Here is a 27,084-nt window from a genome sequence, read left to right as displayed (position 1 = left end):
CCTTCTCTGGGGACGTGGGGCCAGGAGCACTCCCGGGGCGCAGGGCTCGCCTCACCCGGGGCCCAGCCCTGCCAGGGGATGGGGGCCCTGATTCTGACCCCCAGCTCAGCCGGAGGCCAGTCCTGAGGAGTGAGGCCAAGTGAGCCCGAGGGCGGGCGGAGAGTGTGGCCCTGTGGCCGCGCCCTGTCCAGGTGGGCGTGCGGTCTGCAGCTCGGGGCCCCAGGACCTCAGATGGCTCCCGGACCAGATGCACAGCAGCAAGGGGCTGGGGGGGGGCTTCCTGTCCCTGACCTGTCCCCTAACCTGGCCTCCGTCTCAGAGCCTAGGTGGTACTCCGTGACCTCGGGCCTTGGGGGTGCGCATGAAAGACAGGCAGGGAGGCAGTGTTCTTCCTTCTGGGCCCCGCTGTCCCCCTGCCCCAGCCCCACCTGGGTGGGACCCCGGCCCACAGGGGAATGGGCTTCTGGATCACACCACAGCCCACCCCACACCCCCTTCCGGAAGCACCTGTGTCGGCGGGTCTGGAGCATGGGGTGGGGTGCCTGGGGACGTCCCCGGGGAGTTGGGTGCACAGGGGGGCCACCGCTTCTCCCTCAGGGCAGCAGATTGGGGTCCGCGGTTCCGACGCCACTTGCCCCCCTCCTTGATTAAAGACGTGAGGCGCCTCTGTATCCCCCCCAGGGAAGGGGGGGCAGGCCAGGAAGGACCCAGCCAGCCCCGCTAGCCCTCGTCTGACGAGCAGAGCTGCCACCTTCCAAGAAGGGGCCACAGCTCAGCACGCCCCAGAGCGAGAGGGACAGGGCACCAGGCCGGGACCTGCCCATCTGTGCCCCATGTCCACTTGAGGTCAGGGGAGACTGGGGGCCCCCATGAGGGCCCGGGGGAGGGGCAGTCCCCGAGAGGGGGGGCTCCCGGCAGGGGATCCCTGGTCTGGGGGAGGGGCGCCAAAGGACGAACGGGTACACAGAGAAATAGATAAATATGCCAAGCTTTTTCTTTTTTCTTTTTAAATCAGGCATTTATAAACAAGAAAGCATACATTAATTACATAAAAATAGTTTTCCAATAGTAGAGTAAGTCATATCGTCATTAGCAGCAGCAAAGGAGAGAAGGGGTCGGCGATGCAGACGCTCCTGGCGGGGCGAGGGGAGAGCCGTGGTTTTTTCCTTAATGGAACAAAAAGGGTTCTTTGTTGACTCCTGACTTAAAGCAAGAACAAGCCGCCTCCCGAGCCGGGCGGGCGGGCGGGCTGTTCTTCCTCAGCTAAAAACAACCCCGAAAACGAGACGAGCTACCCGGTGAGAAGCGAGTCCTGGAGAAGGAACCACCACATACACGCAGGACGCAGGGTGGAAAGGGGGCGTATTTACACGGTCGGTTTTTACATCGCTAGTTCCGCACGGAAAGCAGAAGACGTGTGAGTGAGTTAGCTGCTCCGGAGACGTGAATGTTATTGCTGTTGTTGGTTTTTCCCTTCGTTAAACATCTTCTTTCGGCGGAGAAATAATGAGTGATTAAACTGAATACACAATCATTTCGATGATGGGCCTCACACACAGGGAGCGGCGACCACCTACGAGAGGTCTCCTCCCTTCGCAGAGAAACTCGGGTGCAGCTGCAGCGCGGGGCCCCAGGGCCCTGCCGCCCGCCAGCCCCACGCCCTGGCCTCGCCCGGGGGCCCTCGGGGTGGCCCGGGTGGGCCAAGGCCTTCCCGGGGCCCGAGACCCTGCTGCGCCTCCAGCCCTTCCCGATGGCTGGGGACAAAGCTGGACGGTGGCGGCATGGACTCGACGGCCGAGACGGACCGGACGGGTGACCGGAGGGGACGGTGCCCCCACACCCCCCGGAGAACTGCCTCTCCCTCGGAGCCTGGGAACTCGAAAGTCAACGGAGCAAACCAGGCGGCCGCGGGCCAGAGGTCCCAGGTGCCCAGGAGCTCACTAGATTTTCAGACTTGGCAACAGCACAGCCGCACAGACACACTGACACACTCAAAGCTTTGCTCCGGCTCAATCATTTCGTTTTCCTTGAAGAAATGACTGAAAAACACACCTCTGGAAAGACAAGGCTAAACACAGCGTTCTGAGTGTTGCGTGACTCAACTGACCCTCTACGCGACACGGTGATTAATGCCCATGGGTGGATGTACGATTGGCAGAGGTTTTAAATTCCATGCATACAGATTTAATAACTGCAAAGAAAAACAAAAGCAAAAAATAAAAATAAAAAACAACAAACGCTGCATATACACGACGTCCCTTTTGCATTGCACTTTAGAAGGGGTCCAGCAGCACCGGCCCCCCCCCCCCCCAGTAAACCAAGGGCAAACCCAGCAGACTCCGAGACCAAGCATGTCACCACCTTGCGCGGCCGCCGGGCCCCGGCAACCTCCGCCTCCCGGCAGCTGCCGCGGTGTCAGAATGGAGTCAGGCAACGAGCTCTGGTGAGATCTTTCTATGTAAATAAATACCACCATTTCAGGATGGGCAGCCGCCTGTCTACCGGGAAGTCATTTTTCAAGCTGGGGCATAAGAAACCTTACACGATTCGCATACAGCTGAGAGTAAACGAGATTATTTGGAATAACTGCAAGGAACCCATTTTGATAGTGGCAGATTCGATCGCTACGGGAAACGTAGTTTGGGGGTAAAAAGACGAGTCAGGGTTTGCTGTACAAGATGCTGGAAGGCACAGAACTACCCCCCGAAGTTCAGTTTTTGCATTTTCGTTTTCGTGTGATTCCCTTGTTCAACCAAGCACCAGAGGGGTTTCTAAACACTCAGCACTTTGGAGTGAATGCTCTAGAAATCAGTCTGCAGTATCTGAAAATAAAAACCTCAGTTAGCTGGGCGATAAAAAGAGAAGGGAAGGTTTCTGACAAAGTGCAGTTCTAAATATACGTTTAAATGAACGAACGAACAAAAAGAAAAAGAAAACGTGAAATAATGCTGTTTTGTTCCAATGCTGCAGCCTCGGTCCCCAAACAGAAGGAGCGACGTGTGCCAAACAGAGAAGGGCCGCCGTGGCGGTGGGGCGTGCGCCCGGCCAGCGCGGACCTGCGCCCGTCACCTCCCACGAAGACACCCTCAGGCGCGGCTCTTCCAAACGCACCTGCTGACGGCGCGGGGCCGGGCGGCGTAAGGCGGCAGTGTCCAGCTCGGCCTGCGTGCGCGGCGCTCCCGCGGCCCTGGCGGCGGCAGCACGGGAGACTTGGGTCCTTGTCGCTGAAAAAATAGACTCTGGAGAAAAACCCTTCGTGTTCTGATGCAGCCGCAGGCGCAGAGGAGCTGTGATGGCTTCGAGGGGCAGGGCGGGCCACCCCAGCGCCCTTGCGGGTCCTCAGGTGGTGTAACGTGGGGGTGGGGCTTTTAAAATTAGTCATTAAAAAACGTGTTGATTTTTTTGAATATCAAGTCTCCTTACTGGTTTTAAATAGCTTATAACAAAAGTGTAAATGTTAGAATGTTCTGGCAAGCAGGGGGCCAGCCGCAGCCACCGAGCTGGCCTCCGCTCCGGCTGCCGCAGCTGGGGACCGGCTTGCTCACTCGAACTTGGCCAGTAGAAAATTTTGCAGTGGATTCCAAACACTTGCTTGGCTGTAGGCACAGTAAGACGTTGTGCTATTCGGACTGGAGAGGCGGCAGGCCCCGCCCGGCACTGAGCCCCCCAGCGGGCTGGCCGCCTTGCCACCCACCCCTCCCACGGGGTCTGTGCGTGCGGGCACACGCACGACAGCAGACAGTGGGGTCCAGCTAGGGCTCCAGCTCCGCCGTGTTCTCGCTGCCCGGGGCCTCGTTGTGGGGCCGCGGCCACAGCTGCTCCTGCAGCCCCTTCACCACCTTCTCCAAGTGCTCCCGGGCCTCCCGCTCCCGCAGCAGGTCGGCCCGCAGCTGCTCGCGATCGGCCTCCGCGTGCTGCAGCTTCACCTGCAGGTCCTCGATCTGAAAAGGACATGCCACGGCATCAGCCGTGCCCACTCCCCCCGGATGCCGCCCTGGCTCTGGACCTCCTTCCCGGTCACAGGCTTGCCGCGTGGACCGGGGCTGGCGAGCGAGTCGGAGCCCCTCTTTTTTTTTTTTTTTTTTTTTTGTCTTTTTAGCTATTTCTTGGGCCGCTCCGGTGGCATATGGAGGTTCCCAGGCTAGGGGTCCAATCGGAGCTGTAGCCCCGGCCTACGCCAGAGCCACAGCAACGCAGGATCCGAGCCGAGTCTGCGACCTATACCACAGCTCACGGCAACGCCGGATCGTTAACCCACTGAGCAAGGGCAGGGACCGAACCCGCAACCTCATGGTTCCTAGTCGGATTCGCTACCCACTGCGCCACGACGGGAACTCCCAAAGCCCCTCTTGATCTCCTGGGACCCAAAGCCTGCTCATGGGGCCTGTTGCCCAGCCCAGGCCACACCCTGTCTCCCCGACCCTGGCCAGACAGGATGGCCCATCAGGACCTTTTAAAAGTGCGCAGGGATGGGGGTGCAGCCCTCCCCCAGGTCAGGAGGCGAGGAGAGCCTGGGGCCATGACACCTCCTGAGGAGGACGGACCCCAAAGCCCAGCACTGCCGGCGTCACCCTGCGAGCTCCGGACGATGCTTGGAGCGGACCCTGAGATGCCAAGGGGGTGAGGCCATGCCCCGCCCCCCTGGGGGCCGGGCAGCCTCCGCCCCGCCCGGGCCCCGCCCGCGTACCTGAGCCGAGTACTTGGCGCGCAGGCGGCCGGCCTCACAGCCCTTGTCGCAGACCCGCGCCTGCCGCGCCTGCTCCAGCTCCCGCTTCAGGCGCAGCCGTGCCTCGTTGGCCTCCTTCATCTTCTTCTCGTTCTCGGCTCGCAGGCGCTCGATCTCCTTCCTGAGGCTGCGCTTCGCCTCCGTGGCTTCCCGCAGCTTCTCCTTCTTGGCCACGCGCAGAAACTCCAGCTCCTGGGGGCAGCGCGGGCACCGGCTCAGGGCCGCCACCGCCCCTCTGGCCTCTGTGGCGCCTGTTGCCTCCACACCAGGCCTCCCAGCACGGTCCCCCCCAACAAGGTCCCCATCACCCAGTCCCTCCTTCCCCTCTGGGGGGGCGCTGGTGCTCTCGCCAGCACCTGCTTAGGGCCTGGGGTCTGGAGCGGAGGACGCTGCACTCAGTAGGGGTCCCCTCTGTACCCCCATGGCCCCCGGGTTGGGAAGGGAGGCTCGCCCAGCCATCGCGCCTTATGAAGTCCCTGGGGGCCCAACAGAGCCAGACGGAGAGGAGAGACCACCCCCCTGAGCCTCCCAGACTTTGTGAGGCTCAGCCCCCCCGCCCCCGCAAACATGCTCATGAATATGCATGTAGGAAGTCACACCTCCAACCAGAACCCGGGAAATGGGGTGTGCATGCCGGTGTGTGTTCTGAGCCAGTGCCTGAAGTACACTAGGGGAGAGGAGCCCAGTGAGCTGCCCAGAGCTGCCAGACGCGGGCTGAGGTGTGAATGCCACCGAGACCAGTGGGCTCGAGGCGCAAAGCTCTGGTGTGACAGCCCCGCCCTAGCCAAGGTGCTGAGAGCTCTTGTCAACAAAGAAAGGTGGTGTGTGGGGGGTGGCGGGGGCCAAGCTCGGGTCTCCAGCCCTCTTCAAAACTGTCACTTGTGGAGTCACCTACAACCCGTGTGTGGGGAACAGGGCAGGGCCTGAGAAGCAGTGCGTGGGCCTGGAACCTGCGCCGTCCCAAGAAGAGGCTCGAGGAGACCCCGTGGGCTGGCTGCACACTCGCCGCTGGGGCCTGCGGGTGCCCCTTCCGGGACTCAGCGCTGGTGGCAGCGCCCCCACCCCAGGCCCCGCCCCCACCAGGCCGCAGCCCCGCCTCAGGCCCCGCCCTCACCAGGCCGCAGCCCCGCCCCCAGGCCCTCACCTGGTGGAGGCTGCGCTTGGCCTGCAACGCAGCGCTCAGCTTCTCCTCCTGCTTCACGCGCATCTTCACCACCTCGTGCAGGAACTTCTCTTTGGCTTCCTTGGTGTCCAGGCCGCCCTCCAAGGCCTGCCGCAGGTGCTCCAGCTCTGCCTCCAGCCCGCTGCTGGGGGCGTCGGCGGCGGCCGTGGCATCGGGGGCGGGGGGAGCCGCGGGCGGGGCGAGCACGCCGGGGGAGCTCAGGTCCTTGGCCGAGCTGGATGAGGTAAAGGACGGAGAAGAGAGCGAGGACAGGGAGGAGGTGACTACAGAGACAGAAACAGAAACGCAAGTTACAGAGGGTCCTCGGCCACAGCAGCGCCGCGCGCCAGGGCCGGGCCAGCGGACCCTCTGAGGGCGGCGGCAGGTGGCACTCACACTCCTCTCTGCTTTCCACCTCCACCTCGGCCTCCGAGTCCTTGTCATCCTCTGGGGCGGCCGCGGGCGCTGGTGTCTCCGAGGCTCCCGCGGTGTCCAAGGTCAGCTTCCGCTTCCGAGGCTGGATACAGGTGGCCAGAGGCTCGGGGGCCCGGGAGACGACCGTGGTGCACGGCGGGCTGCTCACCTTGTGCTGGGCGGGCGGTGCCAGGGCCACGTTGGGCGCCACACCTGCCTCGAAGCTCTTGTAGGAGTAAAAGCTGCAGGGACAGGGCAGGCGTTGGGGCCCACTCACCGCCAGCACACACCCCTCACCCCTCATCTCGGACCCTCTCCCAGGGGCTGCAGGAGAGAGGACACACTTCAGGTGAGAGACCGCACCCAACTCTAGATGCCACAGAAAATTCTAGCCCCCCCCAACCCCAAATCAAAAGGACCGGCACTCTGCAACCGCCCTGACTAGAAGGCTGGGGGCCGGAAGTCATTAACACAGGAACCTGCCTCCACCCCTCCCCGTCGGGTCAGGTGGGCACGTGCTGTTGGAGCTGGCGGCTGCTCACCTGTCTCGAATCAGGGCCGGGAGGTGCGGGGAGAGCTCTTTGTCGCTCGCAGAAACGGCAGGGGACCAGGGACGGAAGGCGGAGAGGCGCTGGCGAGGGTGGACGCAGCCCAGGCTCTGGAGGGAGAGGCGGTCAGAGGCTGAGCCCCAGGTCTGCCCGGCCCGCCCCCCACACCAGGGACCGCCCAGCACCTTGCTGGAGGAGCCGGCCAGGGTCCGCAGCCAACCCGGCTGCTTTTCCTTCTCAGAGGACGTGGGGTGCTGGGAGGGGGCGTCGTCTGCTTTCCTGATGGAGGCCGGGGGCTCGGAGACCTGTGAGCAACAGGACCGTTCCAGCGGGCGTGTTTGGCAGCGTCCACCGGGGCTGAGGCAGCAGACTCAGCCCTGCATGAAGCGTGTCCAGTGACCCGCGGACGCTGCCCAAGCTTGGGGCCAGCTCGCAGAGACTCGAGGGGACCGGGCCCACTGCAGCCCTGCACACGCGGCCTCCAGGATGAGGGGTGCGTACAGGACAGCAGCGCGAGCCAGGGACCCTGCCTCCACCCTCGGGCTGTGGCCGGTCTGCGAGGGGCAGCCAGAGAAGCAGGCGTGCTGGCCAAGTGGAAGGCCCAACTGGGGCTGCCCCGACCTTCCAGGGGCATCGCACAGGGGAGCCGTGGACATCACCAAATGGAACTAACATTAAGAACTCGCGGCGGCCTGGAGCAGCTGCAGGGTGGGGTGGCAGAGCAGCCCCATGCCGCCCCCCTCTCCACCGGAAGGGGACATTCCCAAATGAACCACGGGCCGGGCTCCGTAAGGAAGCCTCTGCAGCCTTCCAAGTCCAGTTGGGGAGGAAGCGCAGAACACTGCCCTGGCCCGCGGCAGCCTAGCGCCATGACTGGGGGCTGCCGTGGTCCGGGTGTCCTCCTGGGCTGCTGTCAAATTCCCCAAAACCCGACAGCACCAGAATCCCTCCCTGAGGAAACAGAACAGCCTCTGAAGATGGGCAGGCCTCCCGGGAATGGGGCCTGAGCAGAAGCTGCGAGGGGCCGGTGTGCAAGCAGCCTCGCAGGGAGGCTGAGAACAGTGCTGTCCCTTTGCAGACCTGGCCTTGGGGGGGACTTGGGGGTCGAAGCTCCGTCTGCCTCAGGGAGCACCTGGAGAAAGTACCACACCCCGGAACTGGCCTGGGGGCCTCCCGGGGGAGGGGAGTGGCCAGTCTGGGGCCTGCTCACCACGAACCTCAAGAGACGCAGGCGGGGGTCCCATCCAGGCCCGTGTGTGTGCGCACGAGGCCTCGCCTGACCCTGGGCAGCCCCCACCCCAACTCCACTCCGGGAGACGTGCAGGCCTCTGGGGCCCCAGACCTATGGGACTGCTGTGCCCAATGGACGCGCAGTCCCTGGGAGTTCAGAGGTGAACCCGCGGACGGCCGTGGGCAGCGGGCTCAGACTCGATCACTCAGCACAGAGTGGCCCACTTGGTGTGGCTTTTAGGGGAAAGATGTCTAGTGGCGCCCCACTCCACCCGCACCATGTGGCCTCTGCATGAGCACATGCGGGGCTGGACAGGGCGGGGCGGTGACGCCGGCAGGTGGCAGGTGGGGCTTCCCGTGTGAGCTGAGTTCTCACGGGGAGAAAAGCCGCAGCAGCGCAAAGGGGCTCGCGTGATTCCGAGAAACTTCAGGGAGACTCGCAGCCGGGGTCAAGACGCCGGGGGTCAGGCACACGCCAGACAGCTTGAGCTGCAGGGCAGCAGGCCCCTCATGTAGCCCCCCTGCCCCATCACGCAGCGGAGGCGGCTTCCTGCTCAGGGGAAGGGCTGGAGCCCCTTGCACCCCCCCCTTGTCCCCCTACAATGGCCCAGCAGCTCCTCTGAGATCACCATGTGCCTTCCACATGGCCCAGACCCGGGTTAGGGAAGTGAGGCTGCCGAAAAAGAGCCTGTAGACCAGGCTGGGTGCGGGGCCACCGGGGCGCGAGGGATGTCGCTGCTGCCTCCCACCCCCTCTGCTGCTGGCCTGGCCAGGACCTACGGTGGCAGGCAGAGGGGACAGCGCCATGAAGGTCATGGCCATGGTCCCCGCTCTGCAAGGAGGTGAGCCTGTCTTCTTGGCCCATGACCCTCCTGGACGCCTCAAAGCCAGCCTGTCAGGCCGCTGGGCCAGAACACACCCAAGCAGCCAGGCCGGGAGCCCACTGTGGCCCCAGCACTGCCCGTGACCACTTCCCCACACTCAAGGACACAGGCGGCCATGTGTGTCCTGTGCACAAGCTGGCACAGGGGCCTCGTACTCACATGGGCAGGCCAGCCAGGCACACCTACACCTGGGGTCTTGTCCCTGCAGGCAGTGAGCCCTGACTGCACGCTCTGCAGAGTGGCCCACACCCTGTGCTCAGGCCCGGAGCTGGGGAAGAGGGGGCGGGGTCTCCGGGCCAGAGGACGAAGCCCACTGGGGATCTGAGTCCCCTCGGCCAGCACTGCACCGAGAGCCCCACTGAGGGAGCAAGACAGGGCGCTCGGCCCTGGCCTGGGCATCTGGGACCACAGCAGCAAGGACCTCAGGGAGCCCTTGGATGCTGGTAGTCCCCACCCCAGGGGCCCGCCCTGCCGCCTCCCAAACTGCCCATGCCCTTCCCTGGACGTCTTAAAAGAGAAAGAGAAAACCTTGTGGGGAGAAAAGAAAGAAGAAAGAGGATGCCCGGTGCCACTGCTGGTACAGGGCCATGTCTGCACACAGGGAGCTCTGGCTGCTCCAAGGGGCAGCAACCAGCCCTGCCGCCCGGCTCTGGGGTGACCCCGGCAGCCCAAGGCAGAGCCAGGGGCCAGCTGGGCACACCCAGCACTAACCCTGACGGGCACTCAGTCTCAAGGCCTTAAAACACACATGCAGGACTGGTGGGGAGCTCCCCTAGCACGGAACCCACCGGGCAGCACCACCCGGGGCCACCCAGGCCGTTGTCCTATGGAAAGAAGTGGTTTCAGAGTCATCTCCCCGCCAGGGCCAGTTTTACCCAAGGCCCCCCGTGGGATGTGTGGGTCTTGGGCTAAGGGCTCAGCACATCAGGACTCTGCCTGCCGCTGTCACTGAGGAAGTGGCCGTGGCCCTGGTCTGCACGGGGCGCCAGCTCTGCCCTGGGAATGGCCACCCACATGTCTCCGCCTGCGTCCCGAAGCAAGCGAATCTCCAGGGCAGGTGTCGACTTCAGCGCACCCCTTCCTCCCGCCACAGGGCCGGACCCGCCTGTGGGGTCCCAATGCAGGGCCTCCTCCCCCACGGGGGCGCCGGTACCTGCTCCCAGCCGCACACGCGTGGGGCTCGGCTGCGCAGCAGGCCCCTCCCAACTGCAAGGCCACGAGATGAGCCAGAGGCGAGCCATGCCCCCCGCCCTCCCGACGGCTGCGCCAAGACCTAAGGCCAGGAACGCAAGCTGCTGGCAGCCGTCGCCCAGCCTCACTGCTGGCGGAGGAGCACGGAGTGGATGGCAGACCCGCATCCCCGCCTCAGCCAGCCGCCAGCAGCATGAGCGTGCCCAGAGGGCTCCCCTCGAAGGAGGACATGAGACTCCATGCAGGACCAGACCCACTGGAGCGTCACAGGGGCCGCATGGGCACAGGAAGCCATAGGCACCGTCTGCTGCCAGACCCTGGCCTGAGACACGGAGGGAGGGCGGGCTGGGTGAACGCCCCCCCAAGCAAGCCAGGGGTCCATGAGCACCTGCGCGGGCTCTGCAGGGAGGTGGCAGGCGGGGACCTGGTGCAAGACCTGGACGCTGGGTCATAGAGAAGGCGGCCTGGGGCCTCAGCACCCACCCAGGGCCACAAGGGGGGACGCTTCTTTCTTTCCCCTCGCCGGCAAACTAAGGGCCCCCCATTCCACAGGCAGAGTGGCCAGAATTAGCGTCCGTCTCCAAAGGTGTCACCTCACCCGGGACCCTGCTGCCCAGCCCCTGACATCCCCCCATTTGTAAGAAGCCCCCGGGTGTGTCGAGGACAGAGTGTGGCAATGCCGGACCCAGCATCCACGAGGCTGGCAGCTGCCATCCAGGAGTTGGGGAGGCCCGCCACACCAATCAATCCCCACCACGTCCCCAGCAGTGACCCAGCCCAGCGGACGCAGGAAAGCTCCCCCCCTCATTACAGTCAACTTGTTACAGGGACAGCGCTGGCCTCCGCATCACCCCCCCAGGACCCAATGGCCTCATGCCGCCAGGTCTGCCAAGCCCAGGCCAGCAGCACGATGGGCCTCCTGCCACCCCGGAGCCACCACAGAGCCAGCACAAACCCCAGAGATCAGCCTGAGGGGCCCTGGGTGCGAGCACTCTGCCCCAGGGGAAGCTCAGAGAGCGGGGCGTGCCCTGCGGTGCCCGGTCCTGTCTGCACCCGGCCAGCACCTCTTCCCCAAAGTGCAGCCCACACAGGGAGTGCCAGCAGCCCCAGACCCAACCTCCCAGCAGCCCCCGCACTGCGCCTGCCGCACACAGTCAGACCACAGAGCTCGGCACCAAAGGCGCGTGGCTGAGCCGGGGCGGGATGCGCCTCCCACGGCCTCCAAGGTTTGAACGGCAGGGGAGGGTTTCAGGGAAGGGCCCGGCCGGCGTGGCGTGGCCGCAGTTCCTGCTGGCCGCTGCGGGAGGCAGAGGCCTGGGGGTGAGGCCACTGGTCGCCAACCTCCACCACAAGCTGCGCGGGCCTGGCGGGCCCCTGGGGGCCGTGCGGAGGCAGCAGGACCACCCCATGCCCAGGTGAGGGTGGCCGGGGGCAGCCGCTGGGACAGCCCCGCCACCATCGTGACCTTACTTCACTTTCCACGGAGCTGCAGAGCAGTTCCTTAAAAGGACACAACTCCAACCTCCTTGCTGGTTCTCACGGGCTCTCTCTCACACGCTCTCCCGTGGGGGCGGCCCCGTCGCAGGGCCGGCTCTCCAAGGGAGGCCCCTTCGCGGCTCTCCAAGGCGAAGACTGTTCGTGGGCAGCTTCCCTACGATAAAGTGCTTCCTCCGAGAAAACCCCAAGGCCGCAGAAGCGAGGCTGCCAGCGTCTGTTAAGGCTTCTGTTAAATACAGTTTTCACCGTAGGCACCACGAACGCTCCAGCAGCCAGAGCCCCACCCGCAAAGAACTGCTGAGCCGCCAGCAAAGCGCAAGGAACAAAGGATGAAACAGGAAAAGGGGACTCAGCAAAATCACAAGATTTGTGCCTCAGAGAACACTGTGGAGTTAGTGAAAAGAGGAGTTCCCGTGGTGGCTCAGTGGGTTAAGAACCCGACACAGTGTCCATGAGGATGCTGGCTCAATCCCTGTCCTGGCTCTGTGGGTTGAGGCGCTGCCATAAGCTGCGGGGTAGCTCAGCGACATTGCTCGGATCTGGCGTTGCTGGGGCTGGGGTGCAGGCCGGCAGCTGCAATTCAACCCCCAGCCCGGGAACTTCCACAGGCCGCAGATGCGGCCCTAAAAAGAACAAAGAAGAAATTTTTTGAAAAGAAAGTTAAAAAAAACAACCCACAGAATAAAAGAAAAAGTTTGCAAGTCCCATCTGACAAGGTACCTGGACGGAGAGGGCCTCAGGAATTAAAAACAACCCAACTAAAGAGGGGGAAAGACCTGAGAAGCGCTCCTCCAAAAAAGACACACGCGGCCAACAAGCCTGGGAACAAGCGCAGCGCGCAGCACCCCCAACCATCCGGGAACCGCGCCTCGCCTGCCAGGACCGGCCATCAAGTCCAGAAAAGCAGTGTTGGGAGGATGGTGGGAAACGGGGTGGCATGGGGCATGAGATGCCCTGGAAACACCCACGAAGCGAGAGTGCAGGGTGCCAAGCCCAGGGCGCCCAGGGGCGCCGGAGCCGGAGAGCTGTTGCTTCTCTCGCCTGCGTGTCCATCTACAACTGCCGCAAAGGCATCGACGAAACACAGCGAGGGGCCCCTTCACGCCCGCGGGCAGCTCTACTGGCCCGAGAGCCGGACAGGACAGACTTGGTGACGACGTGCAGGACCCGGACGCCTGCCGCGCTGCCAGTGGGAGGCACAGAGCTGGCACTGCGCAACGGTCCGGTGAGGCCTCGGAAATCAAGTCCAGAATCGGGGCAGCATCCAGCAATCCCACCCCTGGGCATCTGCTCAAGATGATGCAAACAGGCCCACAGACAAATCGGACCCGAGGGTTCACAGCAGCATCGTCGGTAACAGCCAAAGGGTGGAGTCAGGCCAAGGTGCCGTCTGCGGGTGCGGGGCACTGGACCAACGGAGCAAGGCCTGGCCGACCCGCACGCTCGACAGTGTGGGGAGCGGGGCGCGAACACACGACATCACGGGACCACAGCCCAGGTGCTCAGGGAGAGACGCAGCCACAAGAGGCCACAGCGTGGACGACCTCGCTCCCGGGCAGCGTCCAGAACAGGCGACCCACCGACACGAGGGGGCCAGTGGGTGCTGGTGTTGGGGCCCTGCTGGCGAGGGGCTTCTTTGGGGTGCTGGGCACGTTCCAGAATGAGATCAGGTGATGGCAACGTGCACTGCAAACCCCTGGCCTGTCTCTGAGCAGGGCGAACTTCATGGCACGTGAATTATATCTCAGTACAGCTCTTATTAAGGCAGCCGTTAAAAAAATGAGACGAACTGTTGCTTGAAAAACCAACCCCCCGAGGGCTCAGAGTTCTGGACTCACAGTCCCCCCAGCAAAGGGCAGAGCAGGACGTCAGAGGGGCCCTGGAGGCCACCACAGAAGAGGGACGGCAGCAACAGGGCGCCAGGTGGTGTGGGGGTCGGGGAGGGTCTCGAGCCACTGAGAGCACAGGTAGTTCTCAGGGAGGGACGAGGTGAGGGCAGCGGTTCAGGGGACACAGAGACCGCTGTACCAGGCAGGGGCAGGCACCCCATGTCACCTCTGGATGAGACCTCGGGGCTGGCACCTGCCGGGCAGCCTCGGCAGGTCCAAGACACGGTGGCCCCAGTCAGGGTCCAGGGTTGCGGGGTGGGGGGCAGGGCTGCACACACACCCAGGGGCCAGGCCAGGAGGGTGACCACTAGGTCCTGAGGCCACCCTGGCCCCCACCTCCCAAAATCCTGTGGCCCAGTGACCTCGGCAGTGGATGCCCTGGGAGCCCCACGCCACCTGGCTCTCTCCAGCCTGGTGCCAACCTCCAGGGGGAGGTGGGGGGCTGCCCAGGACCAGCCCTGCCCCACAGCAGGGCAGGGAGCACCCTCAGCTGCTCGGCCTGCACCCACCACCCAAGGCCCAGGGCCCTGGGAACGAGGAGCACGGCTTCCTGCCAAGCCTGGACCCCCGGAACAGCGCCTTCCGAGGCGCTCACTCAGCACTGCTCGTGGTCCCATCACGACCTGACGAGCAGTCCCCACCCGACCTCAGAGACCTTCCACCGGGAGAACGACCCCCACCCCGCCAGACCCCACAGCCAACAGGGCCTTGGAAGTGGCGAGAGACACGCGTACAGAGCCACGAATCGGCAACAACCCCGTCTAGCTGTAAATGCTGCAAATGGCACCCGAAAGCATCGAGGAACCTTCATCCAAGACACCTCTTCCCAACTCAGAGGCCGCCCAACGGGCCAACCTCTGCAACGGGCACACTTCAACACAGAGCCCACTGCTCGGGGACACGTCCACACGCCCACGTCACGGCAGATGCACACACAGCTTCTAGGTGAGAAATGCGGGGACGTGGGAAGCCTTTCCGAGATTCCCAGGCCCCGGGGACAGGACCTGGGGGCTTCGGCCCCAGACAAAGAACAGCGGGGCTCGAGGCAGGGGCCGGGGGACAGCTCGGCGGAAGCCGCAGCTGGCCGGGGAGGCTGCAGTCTCCGTGACCCTCAGAGCGCCCGAAGGTCCCACTGTCCCTTCTGTAACGTTCCACCATTTAGCAGGTCGGCGGGTAGGCGGCCAGGCCCACAGACGGAGCCGGGACGTTCTCCCCTACAAAGCGCCCCACCCCAGAAGCCCGGGCTGGGGTCCCTGACGAAAGCGTGGGGGCCGCCTGCTCCGTGCCCCCGTCTCGGCCCTTGATGTGGATGGGCTGGACACACACTCTCTCTCTCTCCCTCGGAAGGCAGGCAGGGCTGAGCTCGGGAGGGACACCCAGGTCACAGGGCCAGAGGTGAGACAGCGCAGCGACCTGGGGGGCCCAGCCAGACCACGCGCAGACCTCCCACGGGGAGGCGGGGAAAAGCCCCTCGGGAAGCCGCGACCAGGGACCTGCACAGCCTGGGAGTGAGGGGGACCACGCAGGCACCCACAGACGTGATGCACAAGGAGCACGGGTGGAGACGCCAAGATCCTCAGTGCCAAGGGGGCAGACGTGCCCCTACCCCCAATGCCAGCCCCGGGCCCTTCACGGGACACCCCCCTCCACCAGGAAGGGGCAGCAGGGGCCAGCTGGGTGCGGAGGGCAGAGGCGACTCTGGGGGGGGTGCACATGCTGAGCACAGCAGGGGACCAAGTGCAGGCCCCCAGGAGGGCGGGGGCCTCGGCCACAGCGTCCCACCTCGTCCCCACTGCTAGGGGACAACGTCCTCCACCCCCGCAGGTTACTCTCAGCTCCTGCACGCAGGCCCACCACCTCCAAGGCGGCCTCGGATCTGTGCTCTGGAGGTTCCTGGAGGTCTCACAGTTCTAGAAACTGCAGAGCTATTTTTGTAAGTACCATTAATATTTTCCACATGACAATTCGTGCTTCATATTATGCTTAAATTAACCTATTTTCTGATTATTGTGGTTCAGAGGAAGCAGATTAAATTTGCAAGACAACCCCAAACCCCAAAATGAAGTGAAAATAGCAATTTTAAAGATTCCATTTCATTTTTTTTTAATTTAAGTAGGTCACCTGTTCTGTCACTTCCACGCCATTGACAGAGGAGTTAAGACTTTCCTAAGGAAACAGCCACTGCCCCTCCCCCAGAACAGACCTCAGCGGCTCGGCTGCCAAGGACAGCCCCCCCCACCAAGGAGCCCCGCATGCCACCCGGGAGGGACCTTGGGCGAGTGCGCTTGGAGGCAGGCACGGGCCACACCGCCTGCTGGCCACCAGCCCATGAATGCGGAGGGAAGGTGGGTGTCTGCAGCTGGCACCCACCAGGCCATTCCCTCCTACAGAGACTCGGCGGGGGGGGGGGGGGTCTCACTCCTGCGGGGGCAGGAGTTTCCACACAGACCCTGGACAGTCCTGACTCGAGGCCCCTGGTGCCCACCGAGCCGGACCTGCCGCCAGCCCTGCTGCACTAAGGCCCTCAGGCTGGCGAACCCTCACATCCCCGCACCGCCGAGGCGGCGGGAAGTCCCTGACGGAGCGGGCAAGGTGCAACGGAACCTTCCTTTTCCTCTGCACTCGCTGGAAAGTAACCGTTGGGAGGACTCGGGGGAAACAAAACTTAAAAAACCATGACCTCGAGAACAATGAAGCTTTCAGAAAATCCCGTTTTTGTTTCAATCCCAAGACCACGTTCGTGCATCTCGAGGGGGGCTGAGCACCGGCTCGAGCCCTGGCGCCCACAGAGGACTGGCCTCTCCAGGGCTGCTGAGGACGGACAGGCCACCCCGCCCAGCACGAGACGGGCCCGCAGAGAAGGGCTCACCACGGCCCGGGCGGCCCACGCAGGGGAAGAGGGCGTTTGGGGGCCAGCAGGAGGGCCGAGGCCCGACGCGACCTTGCCCCGCTCGGCCCCCGTGACACAGGAACGCATGGGCGCTGCTCCCAGAGGGGCCCCCAAAGGACACCGGCACACGGGAGACAGGCAGGCCGGGGAGCCAGTGGCTCTGCCAGGACCCTGGTCCCTCTCCCAGGGCTTCCCACCTCCTGACCCCCCATCCACGACCCAGGCAGGCTGGTGGGGGTGGGCTCCCAGGGAGAAGAGAGACCCCACACACTGGTCAACACTAGAACAGGACACCAGCCAGAAGCCCGCTGAGGGCCCAGCTTGGTGCTGCAGACGCCACAATCCGAGGCTGCTGGGAGCCGCACCCCCAAGGCCAGCCAGGGGTCTCGGAAGCGGCGTCACCCCAGGCCTTCGCCAGAGCACAGCGGGAACCAGCAGGGACGAGGCGGGGGCAGCGTCCCCAGACACGCCCCAGGAGGAGCGGCAGGGCCTGGGGACAGGCAAGCCCGAGCCCGCAGTCCGACGGGGCCCCTGGGCTGAGACCCGTGATGGGCTCTAGCCTAACATCTAACACCTCAATGGTGCCCAGAGCCTGGGGCGGACCAAGAATCTGGGGTTCCGCGTGGGCAAAAGAGACTGGTTTTGTGGCGGGACTCCAAGGCCAGGAGCTCCTTTTGGAAGAAGAGCCAGGATCTCAGCCTTCAGGGCCCCAGCGGGTCTGTCTGAGCCAACACCCCGAGCTGGGCACGTGTGACTCCCACGGCCGGCTTATCGACGCGCAGATGCGACTCCCTGGAAGAGGCGGGGTTCTGGGCAACAGCAGTCCCCAGGACACATGACGGGACCTCAGGGCACCGGAGCCCAGATGGTCCCCTCTGGCCTCCCGATGGGCACACAGCGAGCGGTGTCTCTGCTCCAGAAGAGCCCTCACCCTGCCGGCCCCCTGGGAGGACGAGGTCGGGGCCCACACACCCCTCGGGCCCCCTGGGGGAGACGCCTCAGGGGAGGTGGGCTCTGGTGAGAGTCGCGCTGGACCCCAGGCTCCACCGTCTAACATCCCGAGTCCACCGGGAGCAGACGGTCCCAGAAGCCACCTGGACACGGGCCCGGGGTCCGAGGCGCTCCCATCCAGAGACCGCCCCTCTCTCCACGGAAGAGCCTTCCCTGTCCAAGGAACGCCCGCCCCACCCTCAAAACCTAAACACAACTCCCCGAGTGGTGTCCGCTCCGACGAGGACCCTCAGCGGGTCTCAGGGGTCCCTGGGGCAGGCCTGGCAGACGGGCACAGGGAGGCAAGCCCTGGCCCTGGCCCCAACCCAGCAGGAGGAGGGTGCGCAGCAGGCGCTGGGTTCATGGCTCTGTCCCGTCAGCGGGGCACTCCTACCCCACCTGCGATCCACTTTGTAAACGAAATGCCCCCCATCGCCCCCTACAGCCCACGCGGGGTCGGAGGCCGCTGGCTCCTCAGGAGGGCAGGGCCTCAGCCCGCAGCCGCGGTTCACCCTGGGAGGGCCGCGTGCCCGCTGCAGGTGTGGACTGTGCCGTCTCAGGGTCTTGCACACACGTTAAATGCTCTCCCACGAGGCTGAACCTGGCATGGCACAAGGTAAAGACCAGCAGCAAGACAGGCGGCGACGTCCGGTTTTAAGGTTTCTTTCTAGAGACGGCATTAAACAGCAAGCAACCCCACGACGAGCTGCGAGACAGCGGAAGAGACGCAGGGCAGGCCCATCACGGGCTCTGGCGCTTGCTTCCCGCCCCCGGGAGGAGGGTCCAGACGCTCCACCCGCTGTCTGGTGGCCCAGGGCACCTGCGAGCACCCCCGGGGTCCCCCCACCGAGAGCCGTGCCAGCTGAGAACCTGGAAACCACCCGCTGATCCTCCAGGGAGTGAAACCTGCCGAAGGAAGAGGCAATGCCCATTTGTCGGCCCCAGGGCGCGGCTGACGGGGGAGACCGAGCCGCCGGCGAGACCGCGGTCCCACAGCCGGACACACCCCACACACTGCCCACGAGGCCTGAGCCGGTCCAACCGCACTTCTGTGCCCCTAATCCAAACTAGAGGAAAAGATGTACAGCGGGGAAGGATCCAGTGCTGCCACTGCAGCAGCGCAGGAACTGCGGCGATGCAGGTTCGATTCCGGGCCCAGGCACTTTCACATTCCGCAAGCAGAGCCAAACAAACAAAAATCACTCCTTTTTATGGTCAGGAAGGTCCAGCCTGAGGTCGTGTCCGTACAGAAAACACACAGGTTGACCCAACTTCCGTCTCCACTGGCCACTGATGAGCGTGACTGACGGAGCAGAGCCCCAGGTGGGTGTGGCCGTGGGGCAGTCCCCCCAAAGGAGGGCGCCCCCAAGCCGGGCTGCTCCCCCCGCTCCTAGCCCTCACAGGCCTCCTGGGGCGGAAGGGAGCTGGACCCAGGGAGCCTTCTTAGCCACACTGGCTCAGGGTCAGTGGGAGCCCCGGCATCCCCTGGCACCAAAGACGTGACAGAGGGGGAATGCAGTCCCCCCAAGAGGGTGGGGGAGCCAGGGCCCAGCAAGGAGGGTGGGGGAGCTGGGGGCAGGCAGTGGGACCAAGGGCAGCACAGGCAAAGGACACACCCTGACCAGGTCAGCCTGGTGGCCCTCTCCGCTCAGTGGCCTAAAGTGACCAGAGGCAGGTCACAGGAAGCCCAGGACAGGAGGCCCGAGGGGCGCGGGCCCTGCATTTGTGAAGAGGGCGTCGGGTGACAAGGCCCAGCCCTGCACGTGAGGTCCTGGCCTCAATGGCAGCGCAGGGGACAGAGCGCTGTCACCAGCTTCCTGGCCAGGAAGGGACCCCGCCGCCACCCCACAGCTTCCTGGGCACCTCCGCCTCCTCCCCCGCCTGGTGGCTTTCTCTCCATGGAAACCGACACAACACCAGGCCCGGCACCGAGCCAGCACAGGTGGACGGTGGCGCTGCCCAGCCACGGGGCAGCTCGGGGCAGTGGCCGCCTCTGCTTCCGGGCTGTAGCAACAAGGCCAGCAAGGGACTGGCAGAGTCATGGCTGGTGGGTCCCTGGTGTGTCCGAGCCCAGGCTGGAAGACAGCTCGGTCCCCAAAGACGTGTCCGTGGAGACACAAAAACGGAGCCACGTATCCATGGCTGTCGCCGGCACCGAAACTTGGATGCCTCTGAGAAGGCAGGACGGGACCAGACGGGGTCCCTGGAAAAGCAACGCAGCAGCCCCTGCGCCAGCGCACCATGTCACCCTCACAGCGGGACACGGGTCTCCGGGCCCGGCCCTCCTGCGTGAGGTCCATCCCTGCCCGGGGGCTTGGGGAAGCTGGCCTGGGGGACCCCAGGAGAGCGGGGGCCTGAGCGAGGGTGTGGCTGAAGAATCCACCAGAGCCGCCCCTCCTGAAAAATGGGTGACACGGGCTCAGAGACCTCAAGCAGAGGGCACGGCGTTTTTGGAGCCACTGACCCGAAACATGTCCCCCACGGGAGGGGCGGGGCAGGGGCGGCGGAGCCAAGGCCTGGCAGGTGCAGGGGGCCCAGGCTCAGGCACCACGGGCCTGGCCAAAGCTGCCAAGCCAGCCTCTGAGTGACACCCCTGTACCAGGGGACCCGGCCAGGACCTGATCCTGGCAGTGCCAACACCAGCCCAGGGCCAACCCCTCACCACCATACACCCTGCTGGGCCTCTCCAGGCAAAGGAGGGGTCTCCCAGCAGCCTGGGCAGGGGTAGGGCAGCCCTGCTCTCAAGGGCTGGGCTGGGGCCTGCTCTCCTCCCTGAGGTCAAGGTCAGAGCAGGCGCCAGAGCCCACAGACCCCAAGGCCCCCTGTCTCTGACCCTCGCTCACTCTGAGACCTGAGCTCGGATGGCTGGTTGGTCAGGACAACTGTGGTCCCCACTACACTTTTTTTTTCCTTTTCTAAGACCGTGCCTGTGGCGTAGAGAAGCTTCTGCAGCTAGCGTCTGAGTTGGAGCTGCAGCTGCTGGCCTTGGGGCAATGCTGGATCCCTAACCCACCGGGTGAGGCCAGAGATTGAACCTGCGTCCTCACGGACACTAGTCAGGTTCCCAGCCTAGTGCGGGTTCACGTTTTAATACCCGCACCGCAGCTGGTCTCCTCGGCTGTTTTCTAGGCTGAGTTCACCTTGTTCAAAGGTGCCGTGTGAGGTGTCAGGTCACAGGCAGGGACAGCAGGAGCCCCGCGTGGGATGGACCCTCGGCCCCTTCCTCAGGGACAGTGATGGAGGAGCGGCCTCCTGAAAGACTGAAGACACAGGCAGCGGGAGGGGGGTCAGTGCTTACTCTGCTTCGAAAGCCCCCCACTTTTCCCCCTTCTCTGTCGGCCGCCCCACGGCATATGGAGCTCCCAGGCGGGGGGTCAGATCCGTGCTGCAGCGGTGACCTAAGCTGCAGCTGTGGCAACACTGGACCCCTAACCCGCGGCGCTGAGCCAGGGATCAAATCGGGTCCCAGAGCTCGGGAGACGCCGCCAACCCCACTGTGCCACAGCTGGAACTGCTAGAAGCACCCACCTTAACCAACCAACAAGGAGCCCTCCCACCACCGCCAGAGGTGGGGGTGACTCAGGCCTCAAGCCTCCGACTCCCCCTCCCAGCTGCCGGGCTTTTCCCTGCCCGCCCCCCTCCGGCAGCTGGGGGGTCCTTGGAGGGAAGGAGGCATTTCCCGTGTCCCCTCCCCCTGATCTCCCGACTTTCTTGGCAAAGCCCAGAGAGGAGGCAGCAAGGCCGGGGAGGGGCTGGGGGCGCACAGGCCATGTGAGCGGGGGTCGGAAGGGCCCAGCGCCCAGAGCAGGCCAACCGGTGGCAGGGGCTCTCAAGGGCGGTTTCCTCTGAGGGGGGTGGGGGTCGGGGTCCCGCCACTAAGTCACAGCAGGAAGGGGAGACCCGACTGGCAGAGCCTCCGCACCGTGGGCGGAGGGGTTCCAGGAGCTCCGCTGACTGTCCAGTCCCTGGCCACTGAGCCCAGACAGCGCTCTGCGACTCGGTGTTCTCCGCTTCCCCAGGGGTCCTCCAAGGCGACGGGCCTGAGACAATCGCTCCAGAAGCACCTGAGGGGACAGCCACGGCCCCCGGCCCCGCACGCTGGCCTGCCAGGGTCAGTCAGGAAACCGCAAAGCTCGCGGGAGGGATGCAGCCAGGGCAGCCGGGCCCGAGGGTGGAGTCAAGTCACCAGGAGAACCCGGCCTATGTCCCTCCTGGAGGTCCACCACACATGCCACGCAGCTTTGGGGGTGCATGGGAGCCTGCGAGGGTACCCTGGGCGTGTCCCTCGCCCCACGCCTCCTGGCTACAGCGGCCACAAGGCCCTCAGTGTCTCGGGGACAAAGGGTTTTCTCCGGGTTCTGGCCTCAGCCCCGGGCCGAGCTTCCTGGGGGTCCATCCAGCGCATCTCTTTTCAGCCTGGACCCCCGGGTCGCCGAGACCCACTGAGAGGCCCATCTTTGGCAGAAGAACACTGGCCCGCGCTCTGGCCAGGACAAGGACCCCTGGCGAGCGACGCTGCGTTTCCCCACCAGGAGTGGCCCTCACTCAAGTTCAGGGACCTGCAGGTGGCCCCGCAAAGCCCCCAGCCGGCCAAACCGCACGGCCTCCCTCCCTCCCTCCCTCCCGGAGGATCCAGCACACCCTGCTCAGCCTGAGGGACTCCGGCCCCGCAGGCCGGGAACCCGCCTCTCCTGCACGTGCGCAGGAAGGCCCAGCAGCAGCCACTCTGGGCCACGAGGCAGAAGAACAAGTGTGACACGGAGCCAGACGGACAGGAGCTCCTGCCTGCAGGCTGCGTCCTCCCCACAGGCCCCGGCCACTCAGGGCCACCAGGACAGACGCGCACCCAGAGGCAGAGGGGCCGGAGTCTCAGGAAGTTTTAAGTTGGGAAGGTTTAAAAGAGTTTTTCTTTACACCCGCCCACACCCCCCCACACACACCCCCACACACACCCCTGATCTCTGTGGTTGGCCCGAGACCCTCCCGCAGGGCACCCCACCTGCTGGGCTGCCGCAGACTCTGTGCCAACACGTCTGCACCATCTTCGCGAGGGGGCAGCCGGAGGCCAAGAGGCAAACACACATGTGGACACAGGGGCCCAAGAAGCCCCCCAAAGGGTGGAACGAAAGAAAAGCGCCTCAAAGGCTAGGCCCCCTCGGGGGCGGGGCCGAGGTTACCGGAGAGGCTCCCCTTCCCAGGCGGATCCGGCAGGGCGGGCCCGCCGCGCTCTGGCCCCCAGGTGGGCCCCTGGCGGCGTCCTCCTGCCGGGACCACCTCCTTCCAGGATGCTGGGCCGTGTAGATGGAACCTCGGAACTGGGCCTCTGGCGGCGGCAGCAAAGCAACACCAGCTCCTCTGCACACGCGGCCTCCCTCCATGCTGGCACCCGACCCGAGGCCCCACGGCCTGAGTAAGGCCGGCGGGGGTGTGTGAGACTGCCTCCCCTGAGCCCCTTGCTCAGCTCCCCGCAAACATTTAAGGACTCAGTACAACATGGGTCAAAACACCAGACCCCCAGGGCTGCCTCCTGCCCAGGGCTCCAGGGGCTGAGGCAGAGGACCCGGCTGCCCACGTCCCGCCAAACCTGCCAGACCACGTCCACGAACCCAGGAGCACACGTCAGATGTCACGGCACATGTGTCCATTGCCCACGGCCCCTCCGTGCTGCACCCTCCAGGTCCCCGAGGTCCTCCTGTGGGACACACTGCAGGGGGTGGGGGCAGTTCAGAACCTCAGGAAATACAGCCACCCGCCCTCGGCCAAGTGGGCGCCCTTCCCTGCTGCGTGGCTGGGACACCCCAGCACCGAAGCCCCACCTCTGCCTGCCCAGCACAGCTGGGGCCCCAAGACGCGCCCATCCGGCTGGAGAAGCTGCAGTTCCCCCAGGCTGCTGCGGGCCCCTGGATGGGAAGCTGGCTGGGGGGAGGCTGCAAAAACCTGTGAGCCAAGGACTCAGACACGACCAGGTGCCACGGCCCTGGAAGGGCAAGGAGGCCCCGGACAGCGTCCCACGTGGGCCAGAGAGAGTGTGACAAGTGGGTGTGGTCCCTGTCACTGCCACCACCACCCCGGGACCCAGGACCCAGCACCGCGGCCGGTTGGCAGCGTCCCTCACCCCACGGGCCCTGACCTGCATCCCACTTTGGCAACACGACACTGCCAAGGCCGCCGCGGTGGGGACACCAGCCACAGCATGGACGCGGAACCCTGGGCATCACGTGAGCATGGGAAGGCACACGGAGGCTTGGCTGTGCAAACGCTCCGCAAATTCACGGAAAGAACCAGAACAGATGTGCGAGGGAGGCGTCCCCAAACACGTGAGTGTTTCCAGCCTGTGGGCCAGTCACCTACTCCCAGCAAACCCAGGAAAAGGAGAACAGAGCTGCGAGCCGGGCCTTGCCCAGACCGGGCCCTCCCTGCCGCCTTCCAGAGGCGGGTCCCCGCACCCGCCACGCCCTTCTCCGCAGCCGTCTGTCCTGCTGCTCCACGTCCTAGGGCCCCGGGCACCCCACTCAGAGCCCCATCCGCCTGGCATGCCAGCAGCCACCAAGCCGCACATGGTAGGAAGCCTCACAGCCCCTTCTGGAGACCAAGGCCCCGGAGCCACCCGCCTCAAGGACCGCCCCTGCCCCTGGCCAAGGGGACACCAAGCCTGAGGGTCCCGACAGGAGCAAACCAGCACGGACCGCTTCCTGCCTGGAACAGGGCCCGGCCACATCTCGCCGCATCTCTGCCCGAGGCCAGGCTCCCCCACGCCCCTCGGCCCCGGAGCCAAACGCTGACGGCCCAGGACCCGCGCAGCCAGGCCTCAGCCGCTGACTCAGCCCGGGGGGCATGCAGATGCTTCGGAGGTGGCGTCCATTCCTGCGGGGCCGCAGCCCTCAGCCCGGCAGCCCTGCTACCTCCCAGACCTGGTCCCGTGCTTGAAGAGCGGCCGGGCCGGGCCGCGGCGGGAAACGCATCTCCCCAGAGCATCTGGGCCCTGCGCGAGCCTGGGAAGAAGCACAGCCAAGGCGGGCTGCAGGGGCCCCCAGGAACGTCTCGCCGCCCAGGACCGGAGGTGCAGGGCGGTGCAGGCCAAGGAGAGGACAGAGGCCAGGTGGCAACGGGGAGCGAGGTCTGGGTCCGGGAACAACGGACCCATGGCAAGGACGACAGCGACAAGACGGCACTCGGTCCCCACGCAAACCGCTGCCGCGCCCGCCAGTCCTTTTCAGCGAAGCTCATGGGCATCCCGCGCCCGCTGCCCACTGCCCGCTCCCTGCCTGAGCCGGCGGCACTGTCCCGCGCAAGTCTGTCTCTCCGTGTGGAACCCAGTCGGCCCCGGGTGTTTTCGCAGCTTCTCACACAGGTTCTCAGAACTCAGGGCACCTCGGTGGCACTTTCATCCCCCGAAAGGCCCTGGAGCCCCCGCCCCGCCCACGGCGCTGAGGGCTAGGGGTCGTGAGAACGCGCGAGGCAGCAGAAAAATCAGGGCTGCGACCTTGCGACCCGGCGTCTGTGGGGCGCCTCTCCCCAGGCCCCTGGCGAGGCTGGCCCCGCACCTGCCCCGGGGCCCAGTGCCCCGAGGAAAGCAAAGACCACGCGGGGCTGGCACCCCCTGCCCGCAGCCCCTCGTCCCGCGGACGCTGCCTAGTTTGGAGAGCAGAGCCCTTGGCGCGAAGCTGGGCCAGGCGGCCCTCCCCCGGCACTGCCTCTCAGGCCATCTGCACGAGGCCCTCAGCAGTCGGTGTCCCAGGGTCCCCGAGTCCCTGTGGGCTGGGGCACCAGGCCCCCTCGGGGCTGAGGGCCACATCTCAGCCCCTGAGGTCCTGGTAGTGCCGAGAGGGGTGCGCGCACTGGTGGGCTTTTCAGAGGGACAGAGCTTTCCACGGGGCAGGAGCAGCCGGCACAGAGGAGCCCCTGGGCCGCGCGGGGCAGCGTGGAGCACAAGGACCTCAGCCTTGGCGCTGGGGGCTCCGCGGCTGCAAGTCCCCAGGTCGGCCTCTCACCCCCCAGGGGACGGGCCCCTCCCCGAAGCGCCGACGCGTGAACCGCACAGCCGACAGCGCGGAAGACGTCACCCCACGGCTGCCTCCTGGGGTGGGTGACAGGTGCACTCCTCCTGGGGCCGCGGGAAGGCAGGCAGGGGGGCGGAGGGGGTGCGGACCCCAGGTGAGGTCATGCCCAGGGTGCCTGCGCTCCCGCCGCCCCACAGGGGGGGGCCCCGGCTGTCAGTCTGCAGCTGCAGGCCCGCTGCCCTGCTGTGTCCGCCTCCCCAGGACCCAGGGGCCGCGGCAGCTCAGGCGGCCCCTCCGCCCCGCCCCCGGCCCTCCGGACGGCAGCCTGAACTTTTCACCCTCGGCACAGACCCCGGGACAGGAGGCACAGAGGTGTCCGGCCGCAGGCGCGGGGGGCTGGGGGGGGGGGGCGCCTCCCTGACCCCGGCCGTGGTCTGCGCCTCCAGCGCCCCCGCCCAAAGTGTGTACTGCCTGTTTGACAAGCGCCAGATGGCGGCCCAGGGCCTGCAGGCCTCGACGCCCTCCGTGACCGCCTGACCTCTTGCACACGGGGACACGGCCAGACCTATGTGGCCACACCCCCACACAGGGAGGGCTGGGGAAGGTCGCGGGGCTGCTCCCCCTCCTCGGGGTGGAGGACAAGCGCCTCCCGGACCCACCCTTGTGAGAACCAAACCCCGGGAAGGGACGGGGACAGAAGAGGCATGAGGCCATCACGGGAAGGGGACACACGGGACGAACACACCCGCCCTGGAGGCGGCCGCTCCCCAGGCCCAGCAGCAAGACCAGACAATGCCAGAGCCTCAGGACTGAGCCTGGGCACCACGCGACCCTGAAAGGCAGTCCACGGTGCCCGCCTGGCACCTCCTGCCCAGTCAGAGCTCATGGGCCAGGAATCGCCTTGAACCAGGCCCTCCCACTCGGAGCAGGAGGAGAAGTGCTGGCCCTGCAGCTCTGTGGCCTCTGTGAGACTTGCAGGCAGTGGCTTACAAAGGGCTGCCCAGAGAGTCAGGAGCAGCTCTTCCAGAACCCCCAACAGCACGGCCACACTGAGGACCCAGCGTGGCCGGGGGACCCCCAACACCCCTGGACACCGGCCAGCTCCCCACGAGGATCCCAGGACCCTCTACGAGCGCCCTCTGACCTGCGTCCACAGCGGCAGCACCAAGGCCTCCCCCACGTGCACCCACGGCTCTCCAAGGATTAGATCCAACAGCCCCACGGCCCGGGCAAGGGCCGTGCCACAAAACCAGGCAAGGACGCCCCTCGCCCCCTCCCCCCGCAAATTACTTACAGATAGGACAGTCCTCCAATGTGACTCGGGAGCCTGGGGCCTGGGCAGGCGCTGGGCAAGGGTCTCGGTTGGCCCTGCCTGCCTTTCTCATCACCAGCATTCATTGCCTCTTGCCCCACGGCTGCCCAGCGGTCAGCTCAACACTGCCTGGGGGCTGGACAAGGCCCTGTGCCCATGGATGCAACTTCCCAGGTGTCCATAACCCAGGAGGGTCCTCCCCAACTCGGGGAGCACAGCGCCCCCCACAGCCAAGACGTGCTCGCCCCCCAAACGTGCTGGTGCTTCCCCCTACCCCCGTCAGGTGCAACTGTGGCCACAGCCCTGTGGCTTGGCCCATGGGGACCTCCAGCTGGAGCCCTCCCATCTCAA

The 27,084-nt window shown here is 65.4% G+C and overlaps 1 protein-coding gene across 1 annotated transcript in view; it reads right to left on the bottom strand.

The window, feature by feature from the left end:
- Positions 1–990: 990 nt before the first annotated feature.
- Positions 991–27,084, bottom strand: part of SKI (SKI proto-oncogene) — a 54,928-nt gene continuing 28,834 nt past the window's right edge. Inside the window, exons 2-7 of the mRNA XM_021095201.2 lie at positions 7,036–7,155; positions 6,845–6,960; positions 6,285–6,544; positions 5,871–6,172; positions 4,688–4,918; positions 991–3,941 (exon numbers count right to left, since the gene is read on the bottom strand). Coding sequence (XP_020950860.1) covers positions 3,753–3,941; positions 4,688–4,918; positions 5,871–6,172; positions 6,285–6,544; positions 6,845–6,960; positions 7,036–7,155 — 1,218 coding nt within the window. The 3' untranslated portion in view covers positions 991–3,752. The remainder of the gene's footprint in view (positions 3,942–4,687; positions 4,919–5,870; positions 6,173–6,284; positions 6,545–6,844; positions 6,961–7,035; positions 7,156–27,084) is intronic.

The sequence above is a fragment of the Sus scrofa genome, chromosome 6 (assembly GCF_054392235.1).
Source record: "Sus scrofa isolate SSC_HxYL_T2T_F1_AM1 chromosome 6, Sscrofa_HxYL_maternal_Yorkshire_Landrace_v2.0, whole genome shotgun sequence".
NCBI classification, from domain to species: Eukaryota; Metazoa; Chordata; class Mammalia; order Artiodactyla; family Suidae; genus Sus; species Sus scrofa.
This window is presented reverse-complemented; position numbering and strand designations above follow the sequence as displayed.